At 38.6% G+C, this 16,191-nt stretch overlaps 2 protein-coding genes across 2 annotated transcripts; both read left to right on the forward strand.

Moving 5' to 3' along the window:
- The first annotated feature begins 4,073 nt into the window (after positions 1-4,073).
- On the forward strand, positions 4,074-7,097 carry LOC101312752 (vacuolar cation/proton exchanger 1-like). The gene is made up of 11 exons (XM_004305078.1): positions 4,074-4,292; positions 4,764-4,831; positions 4,947-4,975; positions 5,074-5,270; positions 5,352-5,561; positions 6,015-6,137; positions 6,224-6,340; positions 6,498-6,551; positions 6,653-6,769; positions 6,847-6,937; positions 7,039-7,097. Exons 1-11 carry the CDS (start codon positions 4,074-4,076, stop codon positions 7,095-7,097), a joined length of 1,284 nt encoding a protein of 427 aa, XP_004305126.1.
- A 5,792-nt stretch (positions 7,098-12,889) lies between these two features.
- Positions 12,890-16,166, forward strand: LOC101307313 (vacuolar cation/proton exchanger 1-like). The gene is made up of 12 exons (XM_004302496.1): positions 12,890-13,270; positions 13,532-13,599; positions 13,710-13,738; positions 13,835-14,031; positions 14,120-14,329; positions 14,441-14,572; positions 14,667-14,783; positions 15,068-15,121; positions 15,240-15,356; positions 15,453-15,543; positions 15,630-15,695; positions 15,777-16,166. The coding sequence occupies exons 1-11, from the start codon at positions 13,004-13,006 to the stop codon at positions 15,689-15,691; spliced, it is 1,344 nt and encodes a 447-aa protein (XP_004302544.1). The 5' UTR covers positions 12,890-13,003; the 3' UTR covers positions 15,692-15,695; positions 15,777-16,166.
- The last annotated feature ends 25 nt before the right edge of the window (positions 16,167-16,191 follow it).

Consider the following 16,191-nt stretch of genomic DNA (forward strand, 5'->3'; position numbering starts at 1 on the left):
GACAAGTTTGAGACACAAGGTGTTATGCCGGTGTTTATGCAGGGGTTTGGTTAGGAGGTCAGCAGGCTGATCAACTGAAGGAATGTAACAAACACGATGACTGCCAAGGGCCACTTTTTCGCGAACAAAATGATAGTCGAGCTCAATGTGTTTGGTACGGGAATGAAAGACTGGGTTGGAGGCCATGTAAGTAGCACTGAGGTTGTCACAATGAAGCATAATGGGAAGATTTATGCGGACACCAAGTTCAAAGAGGAGATAGCCTAACCAGGTAGTTTTTAGCAGAGGCATGAGCTAGAGAGCGATATTCGGCTTCAGCACTAGAGCGAGCCACTGTAGGCTGTTTCTTGGAGCACCAGGAAATGAGATTAGAGCCAAGGTACACAAGATAGCCTGTGGTGGAGCGGCGTGAGTCAGGGCAGCCGGCCCAATCAGCGTCCGAGTAAGCAGAGAGGAGAACAGGTTGGCGTTGAGGACTAAAGAAAAGACCATGGTCAAGAGTTCCTTTGACATAGCGGAGAATGCGCTTGGCTGCTATTAGATGAGAGGTACGTGGCTGACTCATGAACTGAGCAACTGAGTTCACAGCGAAGCTTATATCCGGACGCGTGATCGTGAGATACTGAAGGGACTCAACAAGTTCACGAAAAACTGTTGGATTGTCAAGGAGATCACCGTCGGTTGCTGTTAGAATTGGCTTGGCTGCTAACGGAGTGCTCATAGGTTGGCTGAGGAGAAGGTCATGCTTCTTAAGGATGTCATGGGCATACTTAAGTTGGTTAATGTGAAGGCCAGCTGGAGATGAAGAGACCTGTAAACCAAGAAAATAGTGTAGAGACCCCATATCCTTTATATCAAAGCCGCGACCAATAGCTCGAATAAAGCTCTCAACAATTCCATCACTACTACCAGTCACAATAATGTCATCGACGTATAACAGGAGGTATATGGTGTGAGGCCCGTAGTGAAAGATAAATAGAGAGTGATCAGCTTTACTTTGGTGAAAGCCTGCAGAGAGAAGAAAACCACTGATTCGATGGAACCAGGCACGAGGAGCTTGTTTGAGTCCATAGAGGGACTTGTGAAGCTTGCAAACATGTGTTGGATGATCAGGATCAACAAAGCCAGGGGGCTGAGTCATGAACACGTCTTCAGCAAGAAAACCATTGAGAAAGGCATTTTTGACATCAAGTTGGCGAAGCTTCCACCCTCGAGAGACCGCAATGGCAAGGACTGTACGAATTGTGGCCGGTTTAATGACTGGACTGAAGGTTTCGTGATAATCGATGCCTTGACGCTGATGGAATCCCTTGGCAACAAGTCGAGCTTTATATCGATCCACGGTACCATCAGGGAGTCGTTTAATCCGGAAAACCCACTTGCAGCCAACTGTATTTTGTGAAGGAGATGGGGGAACAAGGGACCAGGTTTGATTCTTCAAGAGGGCGTTGATTTCGTCAGCCATAGCCAAACGCCATTCCTTGGATTGAGATGCCTGAGTATAACAAGTGGGTTCCATATCATCAATGACAGATAGAAGAGCTCGAGATACCTGACCAGTTCCATCAGTGAGAGTTCTTTGGAATTGTTCTAAACCCTAAACCCTATTCCCTTGTTTCGGCGATTTTTGCCGGAATTACGGCCAGCACCACCATTACCAGCATACGGGCGGCGACCAGATCGATTGGAGGTTGAACCACCGTTGTTGAAAAGAGCAGTGGCGGTTGGTAAAGTAGCCGACGGTGGTTGCTGCGCCTCAAAGGCCAAGATCCGGGCACGAAGATCAGAGAAGCTAGGGAGAGTGGTCTGTGACAAGGCAGTGCGAAGCATTAGATAATCAGAACCAAGACCATGGAGAGTAGCAATTACCAGGTCGGCGTCAGAGACGGGCTGATTAATGGAGGCAAGAGCATCAGCAATCGACTTGGCATGTTGCAGGGAAGCATCAACAGATTGGGTCCCTTTTTGAAGCTCATACAGTTGAAGTTTCAAGTTTGTGGCATTGGCAGCAGATTTTTGGTTGAAGAAATTAGCGAGACAGTCCCAAATTCCCTTGGATGTTGTCTCTCCAAGGCAGATCCGAGCAACGGGTTCGGTGAGAGAGGTAGTGAGAATACTAACAATCTTCTGATCTTCAACATACCAGGCTTTATACGCCGAATTGGGTTGGGTGGATGCCGGAGTAGTGCCACTGGCTGGAACATCGACTGTGCGATCTGGGGCCGGAATGGAGCCATCGACATAGCCCCATAGATCAACACCATTGAGATAGGACTGGATGGGGACAATCCAAACTAAATAGTTGGATTCAGTGAGTTTGGGAAAAGAAGAGGTGTTTTGGTTGATAGAAGAGGAAGAGGAAGCCATTGAAGGACAAAGAAGAGAAAAGAAGACAGGGAAGAGAAGACGCAGAAAAGCAGAAAAACAAGGAAGAAGAAAAAGACACAGGTATGGATCTTTAGGTTAAACTGATACCATGTAGAAATATATTTCCCCTTAATCGAAATTGATTACAAAGCTTACATAATATAGGCTAGTGTGTTTGACATTTACAGAAGGAAATAAGGAATAGTAATGCCTATAATTACAGAATCAAAACTATCCAAAACTATATATAAGTTAGGACTCAATTCTGAATAATGGAGGAAATCACTCTTGTGATTGAATCTGAGATTGAGTGAATCACTCTCTTAATTGAGGCTGTGAATGTGCTCCAATAATTACGCAGATTAACCTTCTGTATATTTGAAATTCCCATCAGTCCATTTCAGTCCTGAATATCAGTATATGTATTCTTTTTCAAATTCTTTTACCACACACTAGAGCATGTCATAAACAGATTATGTTGAAACTTTTTGCACTTACCATCCAGGCCCGGTCCTTGCCCAGTGCTGCCTGTGCGACCGCACTAGGCTGAGAACCAGAAAGGGCACGAAAACATTTCACACTTCTCTAATTGCTTGCCGTCTTCATCAGTTGACTGAGTTCTGCAAAATTGCAAATTCCCTTCAGTTCTGAATATATATCAAAAGGTGTTGGTTTGGCTTGTCACTACAGCCCACACGTGTGGGTGTGCTTTTTGTGGATTGACAGCTAGCCAAGCCTGCAGATAGCACACGTTTTTATTCCTTATCGTATAATTGTATGAAGTTATACTATATTACACAATTAAACTAGCTCCCACATTTGAAGATATATGTGAGGTATTACTGATTAAATATTAAAAAAATTATAATTCCACGTTTTAAAGAAATTGTGATACAACCAACTTAATCACTGTACGTGTGCTATTTTTTGTAGACATTTTTTGTAGTGAATGTTATCTAGAACTTGTAAAGTACTCAGGTTTATCTATCTTGTTCAAGAAAGATTAGAAATATCTATCGAATTAAGATTCATGATGTATCTAACATATACTAATTAAGACTAATAGACATTTCTTAAAGATATAAGGACTTTATGTTATTCTGCAAGTTTCTATAGTTTTTATTGAAGTTTTATCGATCTTGATATTTTCTCAAAAATTCCAAGTTTTAGATCATTGGTATTTCCACGATCTTCGATATTTTAGTCATTTGTATGAACAATATAATCTATCAGACTTGTTTCCCAGATAAAACGAAAATTAGATATATATATATATATTAATATACATAATTAAGAGAAAAATTATTAATAAGGGGCAAAAAATCTTATATAAGAGGTTTTTTTAGATAACAATGGTAAGAGTATACAAATAGGTTTGAAACCAAAAAAAATTAAATAAAAAATTTAATATAAGGGGCACAATGATTTTTTTCGCACTGGACCTTCAACTCTTCAGGACCGGCCTGTTACCATCATTCACTAAACCACAGTTATATCAGCTTAAAGTTTTGGCAGATATATGTCAGTGCTAATGTCACACACATGGGCAGCTATTAGGTCCATTGCAATGAATTATCACAGTTACTAACTTTCATAAGAAACTAAAAGTAGCTTCTCGATCAACCAACTCTTGAACCTAAAACAGAAATTGTTTCTCTCTGTTCAGTTGCTCTGATCCAGTTTTGTTTGTGGCACCAAATTATAACATGGATTCGAACAGAGAACAACTCTTGGAAAATGGCAACTTGAAGGGCACAAGTAGAACCGAGGAGGAGGTTCACCATGGCATGACTGTTAGTGTTCAAAATGGGAAGGTTAGGAGGGTACTCAGTAACCTTCAGGTTGTTCTTCTGGGGACCAAGCTTTCGGTACTCCTTCCCACCATTCCTCTATCCTTTGTTGCTGTCTACTGTGGCTTTGGAAAGGTCAGTGCTTCTTAACTCTGTATCCTTAGAATACAAGTAATTTCTTTATGGCTAGCTTGGTTACCAAGATAATGACAAATAGATCACTAAATGCAAGCATTGAGGATTCATAGAATCTATATATAGTAGGACTGTAGGAAGTTTCTTCAATTATTTATTTTGTTGGAAACGCTGTCGTTGTTAGAAGATCATAACTTTTTATACGATCGAAATCTATGGTTTCTTCAAAAGCACTTGTGAACCCTTGTGACTTTGTGAGGTGATTCCTGAGACAATCTATGTACGTACAGTTGTGACTTTATGAGGTGCTTCCTGAGATAATCTATAGTATATACTTCCGAAAGCACTTCAAAATATTTCGTCAAATAATGCTAAAAGCGCTTTGGAGAGTTCAAAAAATCAATTCAGATCTTTAGGGTACACCTTGAAACATAGTCCTTCCAACATACTATTTCTTGTTTTTCCTAACAGGCTTGGATTTTTACTATGAGCTTGCTTGCACTAACCTTACTTGCTGAGCGAATCAGCTTTCTCACAGAGTAAGTCATACTACATGCAAATTCTTATCAGCATAAAGTTAATCTTCCAATGATGAGTGTACACAATTGTTTTAGTTAATCCCTTTCCACTGGCATTTTGTATTTCACATTGCAGACAAGTAGCATACTACACTGGTCCAACAGGTACCTAACTCGCATTTCCCCCTTTGTATATTTGTTTGGTTGAATTGAACTAAAATTGTCACCAACTCAATTTCATTTTTTATTTTTTTGTCTTGCAGTGGGAGGGCTTCTAAATGCAACATTTGGAAATGCCACAGAGCTGATTATAGCAATTTCAGCTCTAAATCAACACAAATTGCGGTTGCTCAAGTACTCTCTCTTGGGTTCAGTTCTTTCAAATCTTCTTTTAGTTCTTGGGACATCTCTTTTTTGTGGTGGCCTTGCCAACCTAAGAAGTGAGCAAAAATTCGAACGAGTAAGATCTCATTACAGTCTGCAATACCCAACTAGCTAAATTCATATAATTTTTGTCCTTTTAATTCTCTTTTATTCACAGAGGCAGGCCCATGTGAACTGCCTCCTTCTAATGCTAGGTGCATTCTGTCATATGCTGCCTATGTTGCTTCAATATGCCGGGGACTCTACTGTAACAGGAGGCCAAGCACTGGAGCTATCAAGGGCCCTTAGTATCATTATGCTGTTCTCGTATGCTACATACCTGTTCTTCCAGTTATGGACTCACCGCACATTTTTTGAATCAAACGAAGTAATTATCCCTCACCTTCATCTTGCATTATTGCTGATGTACACTTTGTTGATTTCACCCTTTTAGTACAGGATGTAACTTATGCAGCAAGTAACATAAGGAATAAAAACAAAGCTAAGAAAATGGGTTATATATATCCCTTGTGTGAATGATTCACAATGTTACCTTTATGGTAATAAGATTCCCATAACACAAATGGGGTGAGTGCCCTTGCTAATCTTAGTCCAAATCCTTAATTCCAACAAAATGGATTAGTTTGTCAAGAGTGCATTTTGATGGAAGTTTGACAGAATTAAGGTTGGGTGCTAAAGCCGGTAAAAGGCACCGACCGTGAAGGTGTTCTTAACATTGTGAATCACCACTGACCAATAAGGAAAGTTGAGCTATATTCTCATAGAACTATCATTAGAGTTCTTGTTTACATTACTTGATCAAATATGCGACTGATATCAGGAATCAAATGATGATGACGATGATGATGTGGCTGCAGTAGGTTTCTGGAGTGGATTTGTATGGCTATTTGTTGTTACAATAATCACAGCTTGGTTGTCTGAGTATGTGGTTGGCACAATTGAGGTAATTCCTACTATTGTATATAATCTGCTTTTGATGAGAATGTACACACTTCGATCAACATTCTGAAATGTTCCTAATTGTATAAGGATGCATCAAAATCTTGGGGTTTGTCTGTGAGCTTCCTCAGCCTCATCTTAGTTCCAATTCTTGGAAATGCAGCGGAGCATGCAGGTTCAATCATATTTGCTCTTAAAAACAAATTGGTGAGTAACACTATACATAATAATATTGTACACCAAATAGTATTTCAGGTTTTCCCTTCCCTTTTTTAAAATGCCAAGTACAATTCTTTGCATTCATAAACTTTACATGATTTTCCTCAAAAAAACTCTACATGATTTCCTTTTTGCTCAATTGCAGGATATATCTTTAGGAGTCTCTCTGGGATCTGCAACTCAGATCGCCATGTTTGTGGTGCGAGTTCATAATCAAAGCTAAAAACTTCATGAGTTCTTGAAGCTATTTTAACTTCCTGAGCTAAACATTATGAGACTTCTGTTAATTGTCACTAATAGGTGCCAGCGTGCGTCGTTGTTGCTTGGATAATGGGCATTAACATGGATATCAACTTCAATCTCATCGAGACGGTGTCTCTTACTCTAGCAGTGATCACCACATCCATAGCTTTGCAGGTAACTTTCACATTAACATTCATAACTTCGTAAATATATGTTGGAGTCTTCTAAATCGTATTCCTTTTGTTTTACAGGATGGAACTTCCCATTATGTGAAAGGGCTGATTCTTATTCTTTGCTACATTGTTATTGGGATCTGCTTCTTGATATTCGAAACACCAATGGGTAAGTAGTGAGTTATTGACAAATACAGAAACCGCTGACACCCTTCTCAATCCTCGGAAAAAAGACATCAACATGTAAAAATCATAATTTCTGTTCCTCAGATGAAGAAACAAAAAGGACGAACATGCACTTGAGACTGAAACCATGGATGAAGGAGTAGTGCTTCAAGTAAGAGGTATGAGTGCAGCCGTTCAGGTGAGATATGGACTCTCAGGGTCACAGCTCCCGGAATTGGAAATAGTGGTTAGCCATGTAAAGGATTGAAGCGTCTTTGGTCATAGAGAAGTTACAATCAACTCGTATGGAGTGTGGACTATGGATAGCTCATAATGTTGATAGCATGTCTTCTTTCTGTGTTTAAATTTTATGGCATTGTGGCGAACCAGCTAAAATGAGAGAAACTGCGATGGAACTTCTCAAAAGCATTTCGGCCATATTGTTTCAGCTTTCCGTATCGATTTGCTGGTTCCATTCAAAACCGAAGTGCAACAGACACTATAAAACTCGTTTTAAAATTGTAAATCCTAAAAAGAAAAAGGCGTACATATATATAGATAGCATATCAAACATATTGATCATAATTTTCCAGGTGCCTTGATATAAATTTGAAGGTAGAACCGTACATATATCAACCATGGTGATCAATGAATAAATTGGCATGGTGCCTCAAACATATATAGCCTTTCCACGATCCCCTATCATGCATTATCCTTGAATATCATATTGACTCCCAATAATCTCTGCCGCCTCTCCTAAAATTTTTCTATATATAACCTGCAGTTTTCTCCTTCTTGAATCTTGATGATCATACTGATTCCCAGCTAGCTAGCTGTCTTTGCCGTCCAATTTACGTTCTCCATTATTTGAATGTACACAATCTGAATAGTGTTTCTTGTCCAATCTCCAGTAGCTCAAACCAATCCTAAATCATATATTTTCTTAGATTTCGAGAATTCGAGTACTGATGTATTAGAAGTATTGGAGAGGAATAGATCCCACATCAGAAAAATGACAAATAAAATATAACTTATATGTGGATGGATCTTATCCAATTGTATCGAGACCTTTTGATTAAAACCCAACACCTTAAAAATGGTTAAGTTGAGACAGTATCGGTACAATGTGATCCACGGGCTACGCTTGTCGTTGTTTAACATGGTATCAGAGCGGGTCCCTCTCCAATTACTTCTCCAATTCTCATGGGCCCGATTTGGGTTCATTCTCTCGTCCGGTCCGGGATTCTATTCTCTCGCCCGGTTCCGGCTTCTTGTCTCACCATCGGAATGTTCCGATTGGATTGTCACCAAGTGTCCTTTGGTTCGTTCCGTCCTGATTCATTTCACGTGCGGACTTTGAGTCAGGTTGCACGTGAAGGGGCGGTATTAGAAGTATTGGAGAGGAATAGATCCCACATCAGAAAAGTGACAAATAAAATATAACTTATATGTGGATGGATCTTATCCAATTGTACCGAGGCCTTTTGATTAAAACTCAACACCTTAAAGGTGGTTAAGTTTGGACAGTATCGGTACAATGTGATCCACGGGTCACGCTTATTGTTAAACCTTATCGCTGTTTAACATGATGTTGATGCATGCATGCTCGATCACGAGCGCCCGGCCCTTTGGTATATATGCAGAGCCATATATCAGAGGACATCTTTGGCCACATATGTCATTATTTTGGATCTGACCCGCCGTATATCACAGAAATTTTGCGTGGTAAGTATTTCATAAGAGCATTTCTTCGTAGTTTCATAATGATGTGAACTAACCGTGCAGAAGATCCAAACCTTAACTAAAAGGCTATATATTTTCGTTTTGGCCAGTCGTGTTTATGCTTTGACCTATGAACTCCGTAGAACGAGAGCTTAAATTTGCGTGGTAATTAGCTCGTGACGTATCATCATCAATGTATATGATATTGACGTTGCCCAACTAGCTAGCTCAAGTCCAAATCATCCGTATTATGCTTCCGTACTCTTGATTAACCCACTCTTTGACGCAACAAGCCCTTTTTGATACAAATTCGCATCATCATAGATGCTTATGCAGATATCCCAAAATCGACCTTTGAGGAATACTTAGATCTGGAATCTTCTCGTCGACCTAACTTGTTGTACATAATGTGCATGTTGTCAAAAGTTAGCTAAGTTTTAACTTGAAGTCACATGCAAATACAATAATATATATGGACCACGGTACGTATTACGTACCAAATTGAACTCAGAAATGCCAAACAGGAGTTACTGATTCATTAATTCTAGCTACCAGCAGAACTAGTACGGTTGAACTGTAAGAACTCCAAGTATGATTAGTTATAGTCATGCATACAGAGAAGTCGAGAACTCCTTTCAAGAAAGACGTAGATCCTCTTATTCTAAAAAGACCCTTCATCTTTCCCGACCAATATATGCCTGTATATGTTTCACTTTGACAGAATTATTCACAGATCTGTTAGCCATATTTGATTGCTCTACATTGCATACTTCCCTGAACTATATGCGAATTGACCATTTTTACGATGATACTTCCCTAAACTATCTGAAAGTAAAGATGATCGAAGGTTAATATATGAGTTAATGACCAATAGCCCTAATTTTAAGACATATATAGTAAAAGTTCGTCGGTTAAAGAAGGATCTGGCGTACCTCCTTATTAGGTTTACGTGGAAGTGAATTATATTATGTCGACAATAGCATACGAAATAGTATATATACTTACAAACATAGAACTCGATCGACGAGATCGACAATATCATCAAACTGTGCAACATGCAAATCAGAGAGAGACACTTCTAAATGTACGTATACGTCTATATCTGGAATCAATGATCTTGCCAAACAGCCCTAGCCTGGAGACGTCAGGGAGAAACTTCGTCGAAATTTCATAGCAGCTCAATTATTTGCCCTCCCCACAACTACAGTTCCTTTCAGTGATCAATGCAAAATCATGTACAGGATCGTCGATCAAATCCAGTGTCGTCCATTTCCGGCCATCACACGTTGTTAGGGCTAATAGGCCGGTGGGATGAAGCTTCGTGGAAGCTCGTCTCTCTAACTCTTAGCTAGGGTTTCTGTGACAAATATACTCATGTGGGGGCAAGCTATAACTAATTCTAATAACTGGGTACACATATCAATGTATATGTGGCCTGTTTTGGAGTACGTATATATCATATGACGTCCTACTGGAGGCCTGAAGCTGTCCACAATAATACGATGAACATCGATCTGGAGGAGCCAGAGCTTTATTATATAGCGAGAAGTTGGAGCCATACGATTCATTACAGGGCAGATGATATTATTGATGAGGATAGAAACAAAGTTTCTGGGTCACTTGCCAAATTCTCACTGGCCGTAAATTGAAGAGCGAAAACATAACCGGCGGCATAGGAAATTTGATAAATATGGTTTCACGATGAAAAATTACCGATTTATGATATGTTTCTTCACATGAGATGGCCATCTTGAAACTGATACCAACCCTATCGAGAGAGACTGCATTCGTTATCTAATGCTATAAATTCGCCATAACTTATGCCCATTTCCGGAGAACATAAATATGAGTTGAGAAGTTGGTAAAAGTCTAGGTGTGGAACCCCATATCCAGGTTCGAATCCCAACTGACGTTAATTGGAGTTAAATCCTAATTTATTCTTGGTGACCAGAGGGGAGGAAACATTCTGATAAAATTCTCTTAACGTGGATTAGTCTCTGGGTTTGGAAAGACTTTGAGGATTCCATCGTTGATACTCTCAACACATACACACACAAATGAGTTGAGAGACTACATGCAAAATACCAACCAAAATATATAGCACTTTGAAATAAGCATCATGTTGAAATTTGGCGTTAAAAAACCCTTACTGTAGCTGATTCGATCTAGCCGATTTATATTAACTGCTTCAAGTAAACTACTTCAATGGCGGCTATGAAATATAACTTTATAGTTCTAGATCATTAGTAAGGTTGTATAAGATTGTTTGAAAGCAACTTATAACCATAAAAAGATATGTAAGATATCATATACAATGATATATATATTTATACAATGTATAAATGTAAATGCCTGATTGAAAGAGTCGGGTCGACCTTGAACATAAAATAACGAGAATATATACAGGTATCAGCTAGTACTGCTACTAATTAAGAGGGAAAAAACTGTGAACAAATTGATCACAATTATATCCAAACCATATAAGCAAACTGTGAAGAAAAACTTCAACCAACTTATGACCTTGAGTAGAACCCTTTCGAAATCGAAGCTGGATAGCCGAAAATGTATGCATGAAAGTGAAAACTTGGTACAACTGACGAGCTACAACCCAGGATATATATAGCACACACTTTGGAAAGTAAAATTGACCTTTCAATAATCAATAGTACTACCTATTACCGCACGAAATTTCTTTCTACCTTCCCAACTTTGGAGCTTTGCAGGTTCTGTACTAAAACTACCTGAAATCTCAGTTTTTCTCAATAATATTGCCTTTTATACAGATGTCATCATAAAAAACGAAGACATAGAACCAAGTTTCTGGATTGCTCATACTCTCCATGTGAGTACTGTTTGTCATATCTATCTGAGTGTTGCGCATGCCCTAATTTAAGCATCGAAAGCGAACCATAACCGACTGTTTTGTACTACTCAAGAGTATTAGAATTTCTAGATTAGATTGAGTGAGTTTCTACGAAGGTTCCTATAGATAGCTAGCGTCAGTTACATACCTACTCGACCCTTAATTCAATGATTTGTTTGATATGAATTATGACAGATGATGACCATGATCGACAGCCATGTCATTATCAGTTTCTGGTAACAGATCAGTAAAAAAAATAAAAAATTCAACTTCCTTTTTTAACTCTTTGGTAACTGTTCGTTCTTTGTCTTCGAAGAGTTTGCCAGATATTCTTCGAGGACTGCATGCACTAGTCAAGCTTTGAGGCAGTGAAGTATAACTATCCTTGGATTTACGTCAATTAATTAATAGATAGATATGCATGGTATTGTTTGTTTGGGAGAGAATAAGTTCCGAGATCGACATCACTATCCATGAGTGAATAAGTAGTTACAACAGTATATTTCGATTCTTATCAGTTGTAAGGCAAAGAATTCATCATTACATTGCAAAGACTTGAAACCTAGTACAATTTTGCTCAAATCCCACTTTTCATCATTTCTTTTTACAGCCGCCATTTCTTCACTTTGTCTTCATTTTGCTAGTCAAGATAAATCTTCTTTGTCATGTCAACTAAATAATCTAAATTTTAAAAGAGTTTCGGCGGAGAGAGGATTCGAAGTGTACTTAAACCAACATGAATAGAATGTTAGATGAAATTTATCATATTATTTAAGTCTTTAGATAATAGTAAACTAAATATATCAAATTGTTGTTGATTACACCTTGGTGCATAGAAGAATTTTCGGTTTTAGCCAACCATAGTTCTGGTGGAGTATTGAATGACGTCTCATTCGTTTCTTGCGCTTCTAGTAAATGCATTGCCCAAAATGTACGAGGATTCGTCGGCTCATCATATCTTGTAATGTAGAACTGGTGAGACAATGGTTTCCATGGGATAGTCCTAAACTTCCTAATTTGTTCTACTTAGGAAAAAGAACACTGATATATACCAGATTACCAGTAGAGTGTAAACATCCTGTGTGCCCCCATTGAAAAATCAATTGCAAATAATCTAGCCCCTTTTTATTTCTTGAAGACATCTTACCAGATTTTATCCATAAGTTTTAAAGATCTACCTTTATTTTTGTACCAAACCCAGATTTTTCTTGAGGTATTTTCAGCCTGGTTTTGGCTGTAAATCCCCAAAAGAAAAAAGAAAAAAGAAAAAGAAAAGGAAAAATGAAAATGAAACTTCGAGGAAGCAGCTCACTTGCTTGCCTCACTAGAACACCAGTCCCTATTTATACTGTATAACCCTCCCCCAAATCTATATCACATTCTGAGAATTATAGCTTGCATAGTACTATAATACGGTCCCTCCTTGTCTTCTTTCGGTTTCTGTAAACCATCCCTTTGTCCTAATCTGGTGTTGCACTAGCTAACATGGCTTCGAACCAAGCAGAACCATGGCTACTGGAAAATGGTAACCCCAAGGTCCTAACCAAGGAGCACCGGAAGAAGTCCGCTCACAACAGGTCCTCCTCTTCACTGAGGAAGAAGTCCGATCGCACCCTCGTCTCGAAAATTCCGTGTATCCTTCTTAGACAATTCCTGGCCAATCTTCAGGAGGTTATATTGGGTACCAAATTGTCAGTGTTATTCCCAGCCATCCCGGCAGCCATTGTGGCTGACTCTGTTGGCTTTGGAAGAGTGAGTACTAACCCTAATTGATCCTTCATCGCTAGGGTTACAATGAACAGTGACCTCACAAATTTATATGCTATTATATACACCGGCAATTATTTTCCGACAGCGGAATATTGTGTTGTTGGATTGTAAATTTAGCCTTAAATTAAGGATAACGCTTTAGGAAATTATAATTTTCAACTGAAAATCAAAAGTAATTGATTGCATATGCGGTTTGATTAATTTCTTATATATGACCTTAATTGATTATAAATTTTGATACAGCCTTGGGTCTTCGCTCTGAGCCTAATTGGACTAATGCCACTAGCTGAACGTGTTAGTTTTCTCACAGAGTAAGTACAATTTTTGAGATCATTAGTCTAATTTCCAGTAATTACATGCATTAACATTGACTGCAATATTAATTCTGATTATATTTTTCCTTTTAAATTTCCAATTGCAGACAAATTGCTTATTTCACTGGTCCAACAGGTAATCAAATATTACATGCAAGTATGGTAAAACGAATAATTGATTAACAATGTAATTTTTTTCTAATTTATTTGATTTGGTTAATTGAATTTACAGTGGGAGGGCTTCTTAACGCGACATGTGGCAACGCCACCGAGCTGATTATAGCCATCTTTGCTCTGAGCCAGCACAAAATCGCAGTGGTGAAATACTCTCTTCTGGGTTCGATACTCTCCAACCTTCTCTTAGTCCTCGGCACTTCTCTCTTCTGCGGTGGCATCGCTAACCTCAGAATTGAACAAAAATATGACAGAGTAAGTAGATATCCTTATCACGAGTATTGTTCACTGTTTTATTCTATCAAAGTATCAATGCTAATTCTGATGTTTGGTGTTTACGCAGAGACAAGCTGATGTCAACTCTTTGATGCTGCTGCTGGCTCTGCTGTGTCACTTGCTGCCACTGCTCTTCACGTTCGCAGCAGAAAAGTCCATGGCCACCGCGGTCCCCACTCTCCATCTGTCGAGAGCTAGCAGCGTTGTCATGATGATTGCTTACGCTGCCTACATTGTCTTCCAGCTCTGGACGCACCGCGAGTTATTCGAAGCTCAGGTGATTAATTCGATTAATTAATTAATCAAATCATTACTCGAACGATTTCAGTTTTGTTCGTGTCGTATCATTTGATTAGTACTAATCTGTTATGGTGTTATTGGTAATTAGGAATCGGAGGATGATGATGATGTTGCCGAGGAGGAAGAGGCTGTGATTGGATTCTGGAGTGGTTTTGTGTGGTTGGTTGGAATGACTGGAGTTATAGCTTTGTTGTCTGAGTATGTCGTCGGAACGATTGAGGTAATAAATCAGACCGCACAAGATTGTTTGAAATTATTTAGATTCATTCATTGAGATTGTCGTCGTATCAATGACCAAGTGATTTGTTGAACAGGAAGCATCCGATTCTTGGGGGTTGTCTGTGAGCTTCATCAGCATAATCTTGCTGCCTATTGTTGGCAATGCAGCAGAACATGCAGGAGCTGTCATTTTTGCTTTCAAGAACAAGCTGGTAAGTGGAATATATGTCTCAAATTGTATTCTCCTATGATCGATTTGTTTTCAATTTACAGACATTACTAATTTATCAACAATCTCCTTACCAGATTGGATTCGATAACATTTTTTTTCCCGATGATTTGATAACATTGTGAACCACATTTTTAACTGAAATGAAACTTACTTTTATTCATCAGAAGTTTCACATTACATTCTTGATGGCATCTACGTACAATGTGTAGCATTTTGTATAACTGTAGTAGATTAATTCTTAATATTTACTTGACGCCATTGCAGGATATAACTCTCGGTGTCGCATTGGGTTCTGCAACTCAAATCGCCATGTTTGTGGTAAGGAAATTGGATTCATGTTAAATTATTCAACTTAATTTTGAATTACTTCTCCTATTCTATCTTGCTTGTTTTTAAAACTAGCTAATGAAACTCTATTCATACTATGAATTTGCAGGTTCCATTTTGTGTCATCGTAGCTTGGATTATGGGTATTGACATGGATCTCAATTTCAGTCTCCTTGAGACTGGCTCTCTAGCTTTATCAATCCTAGCCACTGCCTTCACATTGCAGGTAATTAAGACTAACCTCTGATGAATATGTATCAGTATTTGGGATTTAAGATTGCCAGTTTCATGTTCTTTAACTCTCTTTATTTGTAATTGATAGGATGGCACTTCTCACTACCTGAAAGGACTGATTCTGCTGCTGTGCTACATTATTATTGGAGCCTGTTTTTTTGTATCTAACGCGACACTTAGTAAGTTTACAACTTCAATTTTTTGCTGGCTAGTATATTAATATATGATTGGTTCTTTATCATAACCAACTTCCTTTCTCATGTAGATGCACCAAACACTGTCAATCTGGGACTTAAAACATCAACTGGTTCAGTCTTTGGAGCTTAAAAGAGTAAGTACATGTCTACACTATATCTGTAGCAACTTAACTTGTTAGGTTAAAACACAAATTAAGCAATTGATTTTGATGCAGGTTTTGGCCTTTCGGGGTGACCAATTACAGCATCATCGATTCGTGAACAAGCATTTGCTATTCTTCAATTTTTGATTGTCCTATAGTGCATGCATGCCTGCCGGAAAGCGAATACTTCTTACTTCAGAACTGGCCGGAATACCTTACAGTTTGGTATTGTTGAAGCTTGATGACGACAGGCGACACATACATGCAGCATATGTCATGGATAGTGTATAATAGGATATCAGACTGTTTGTTTTCTTTTAATCTGGCTTTTTATCTATCTTATTTCCTTTGATTTTGTAATGTAATGAATAAATGGAATTGTGTTGTTGGTGTGGGTTCGCATGCAATCAATGTAAAGCTTAATAGTACTCATCAAGTGTTTTATGAAATCTCAATTGATTTTCCTCAATGTTGCCAAATTACGTGG

This window comes from Fragaria vesca, linkage group LG6, assembly GCF_000184155.1.
Source record: "Fragaria vesca subsp. vesca linkage group LG6, FraVesHawaii_1.0, whole genome shotgun sequence".
Classification (NCBI taxonomy): Eukaryota; Viridiplantae; Streptophyta; class Magnoliopsida; order Rosales; family Rosaceae; genus Fragaria; species Fragaria vesca.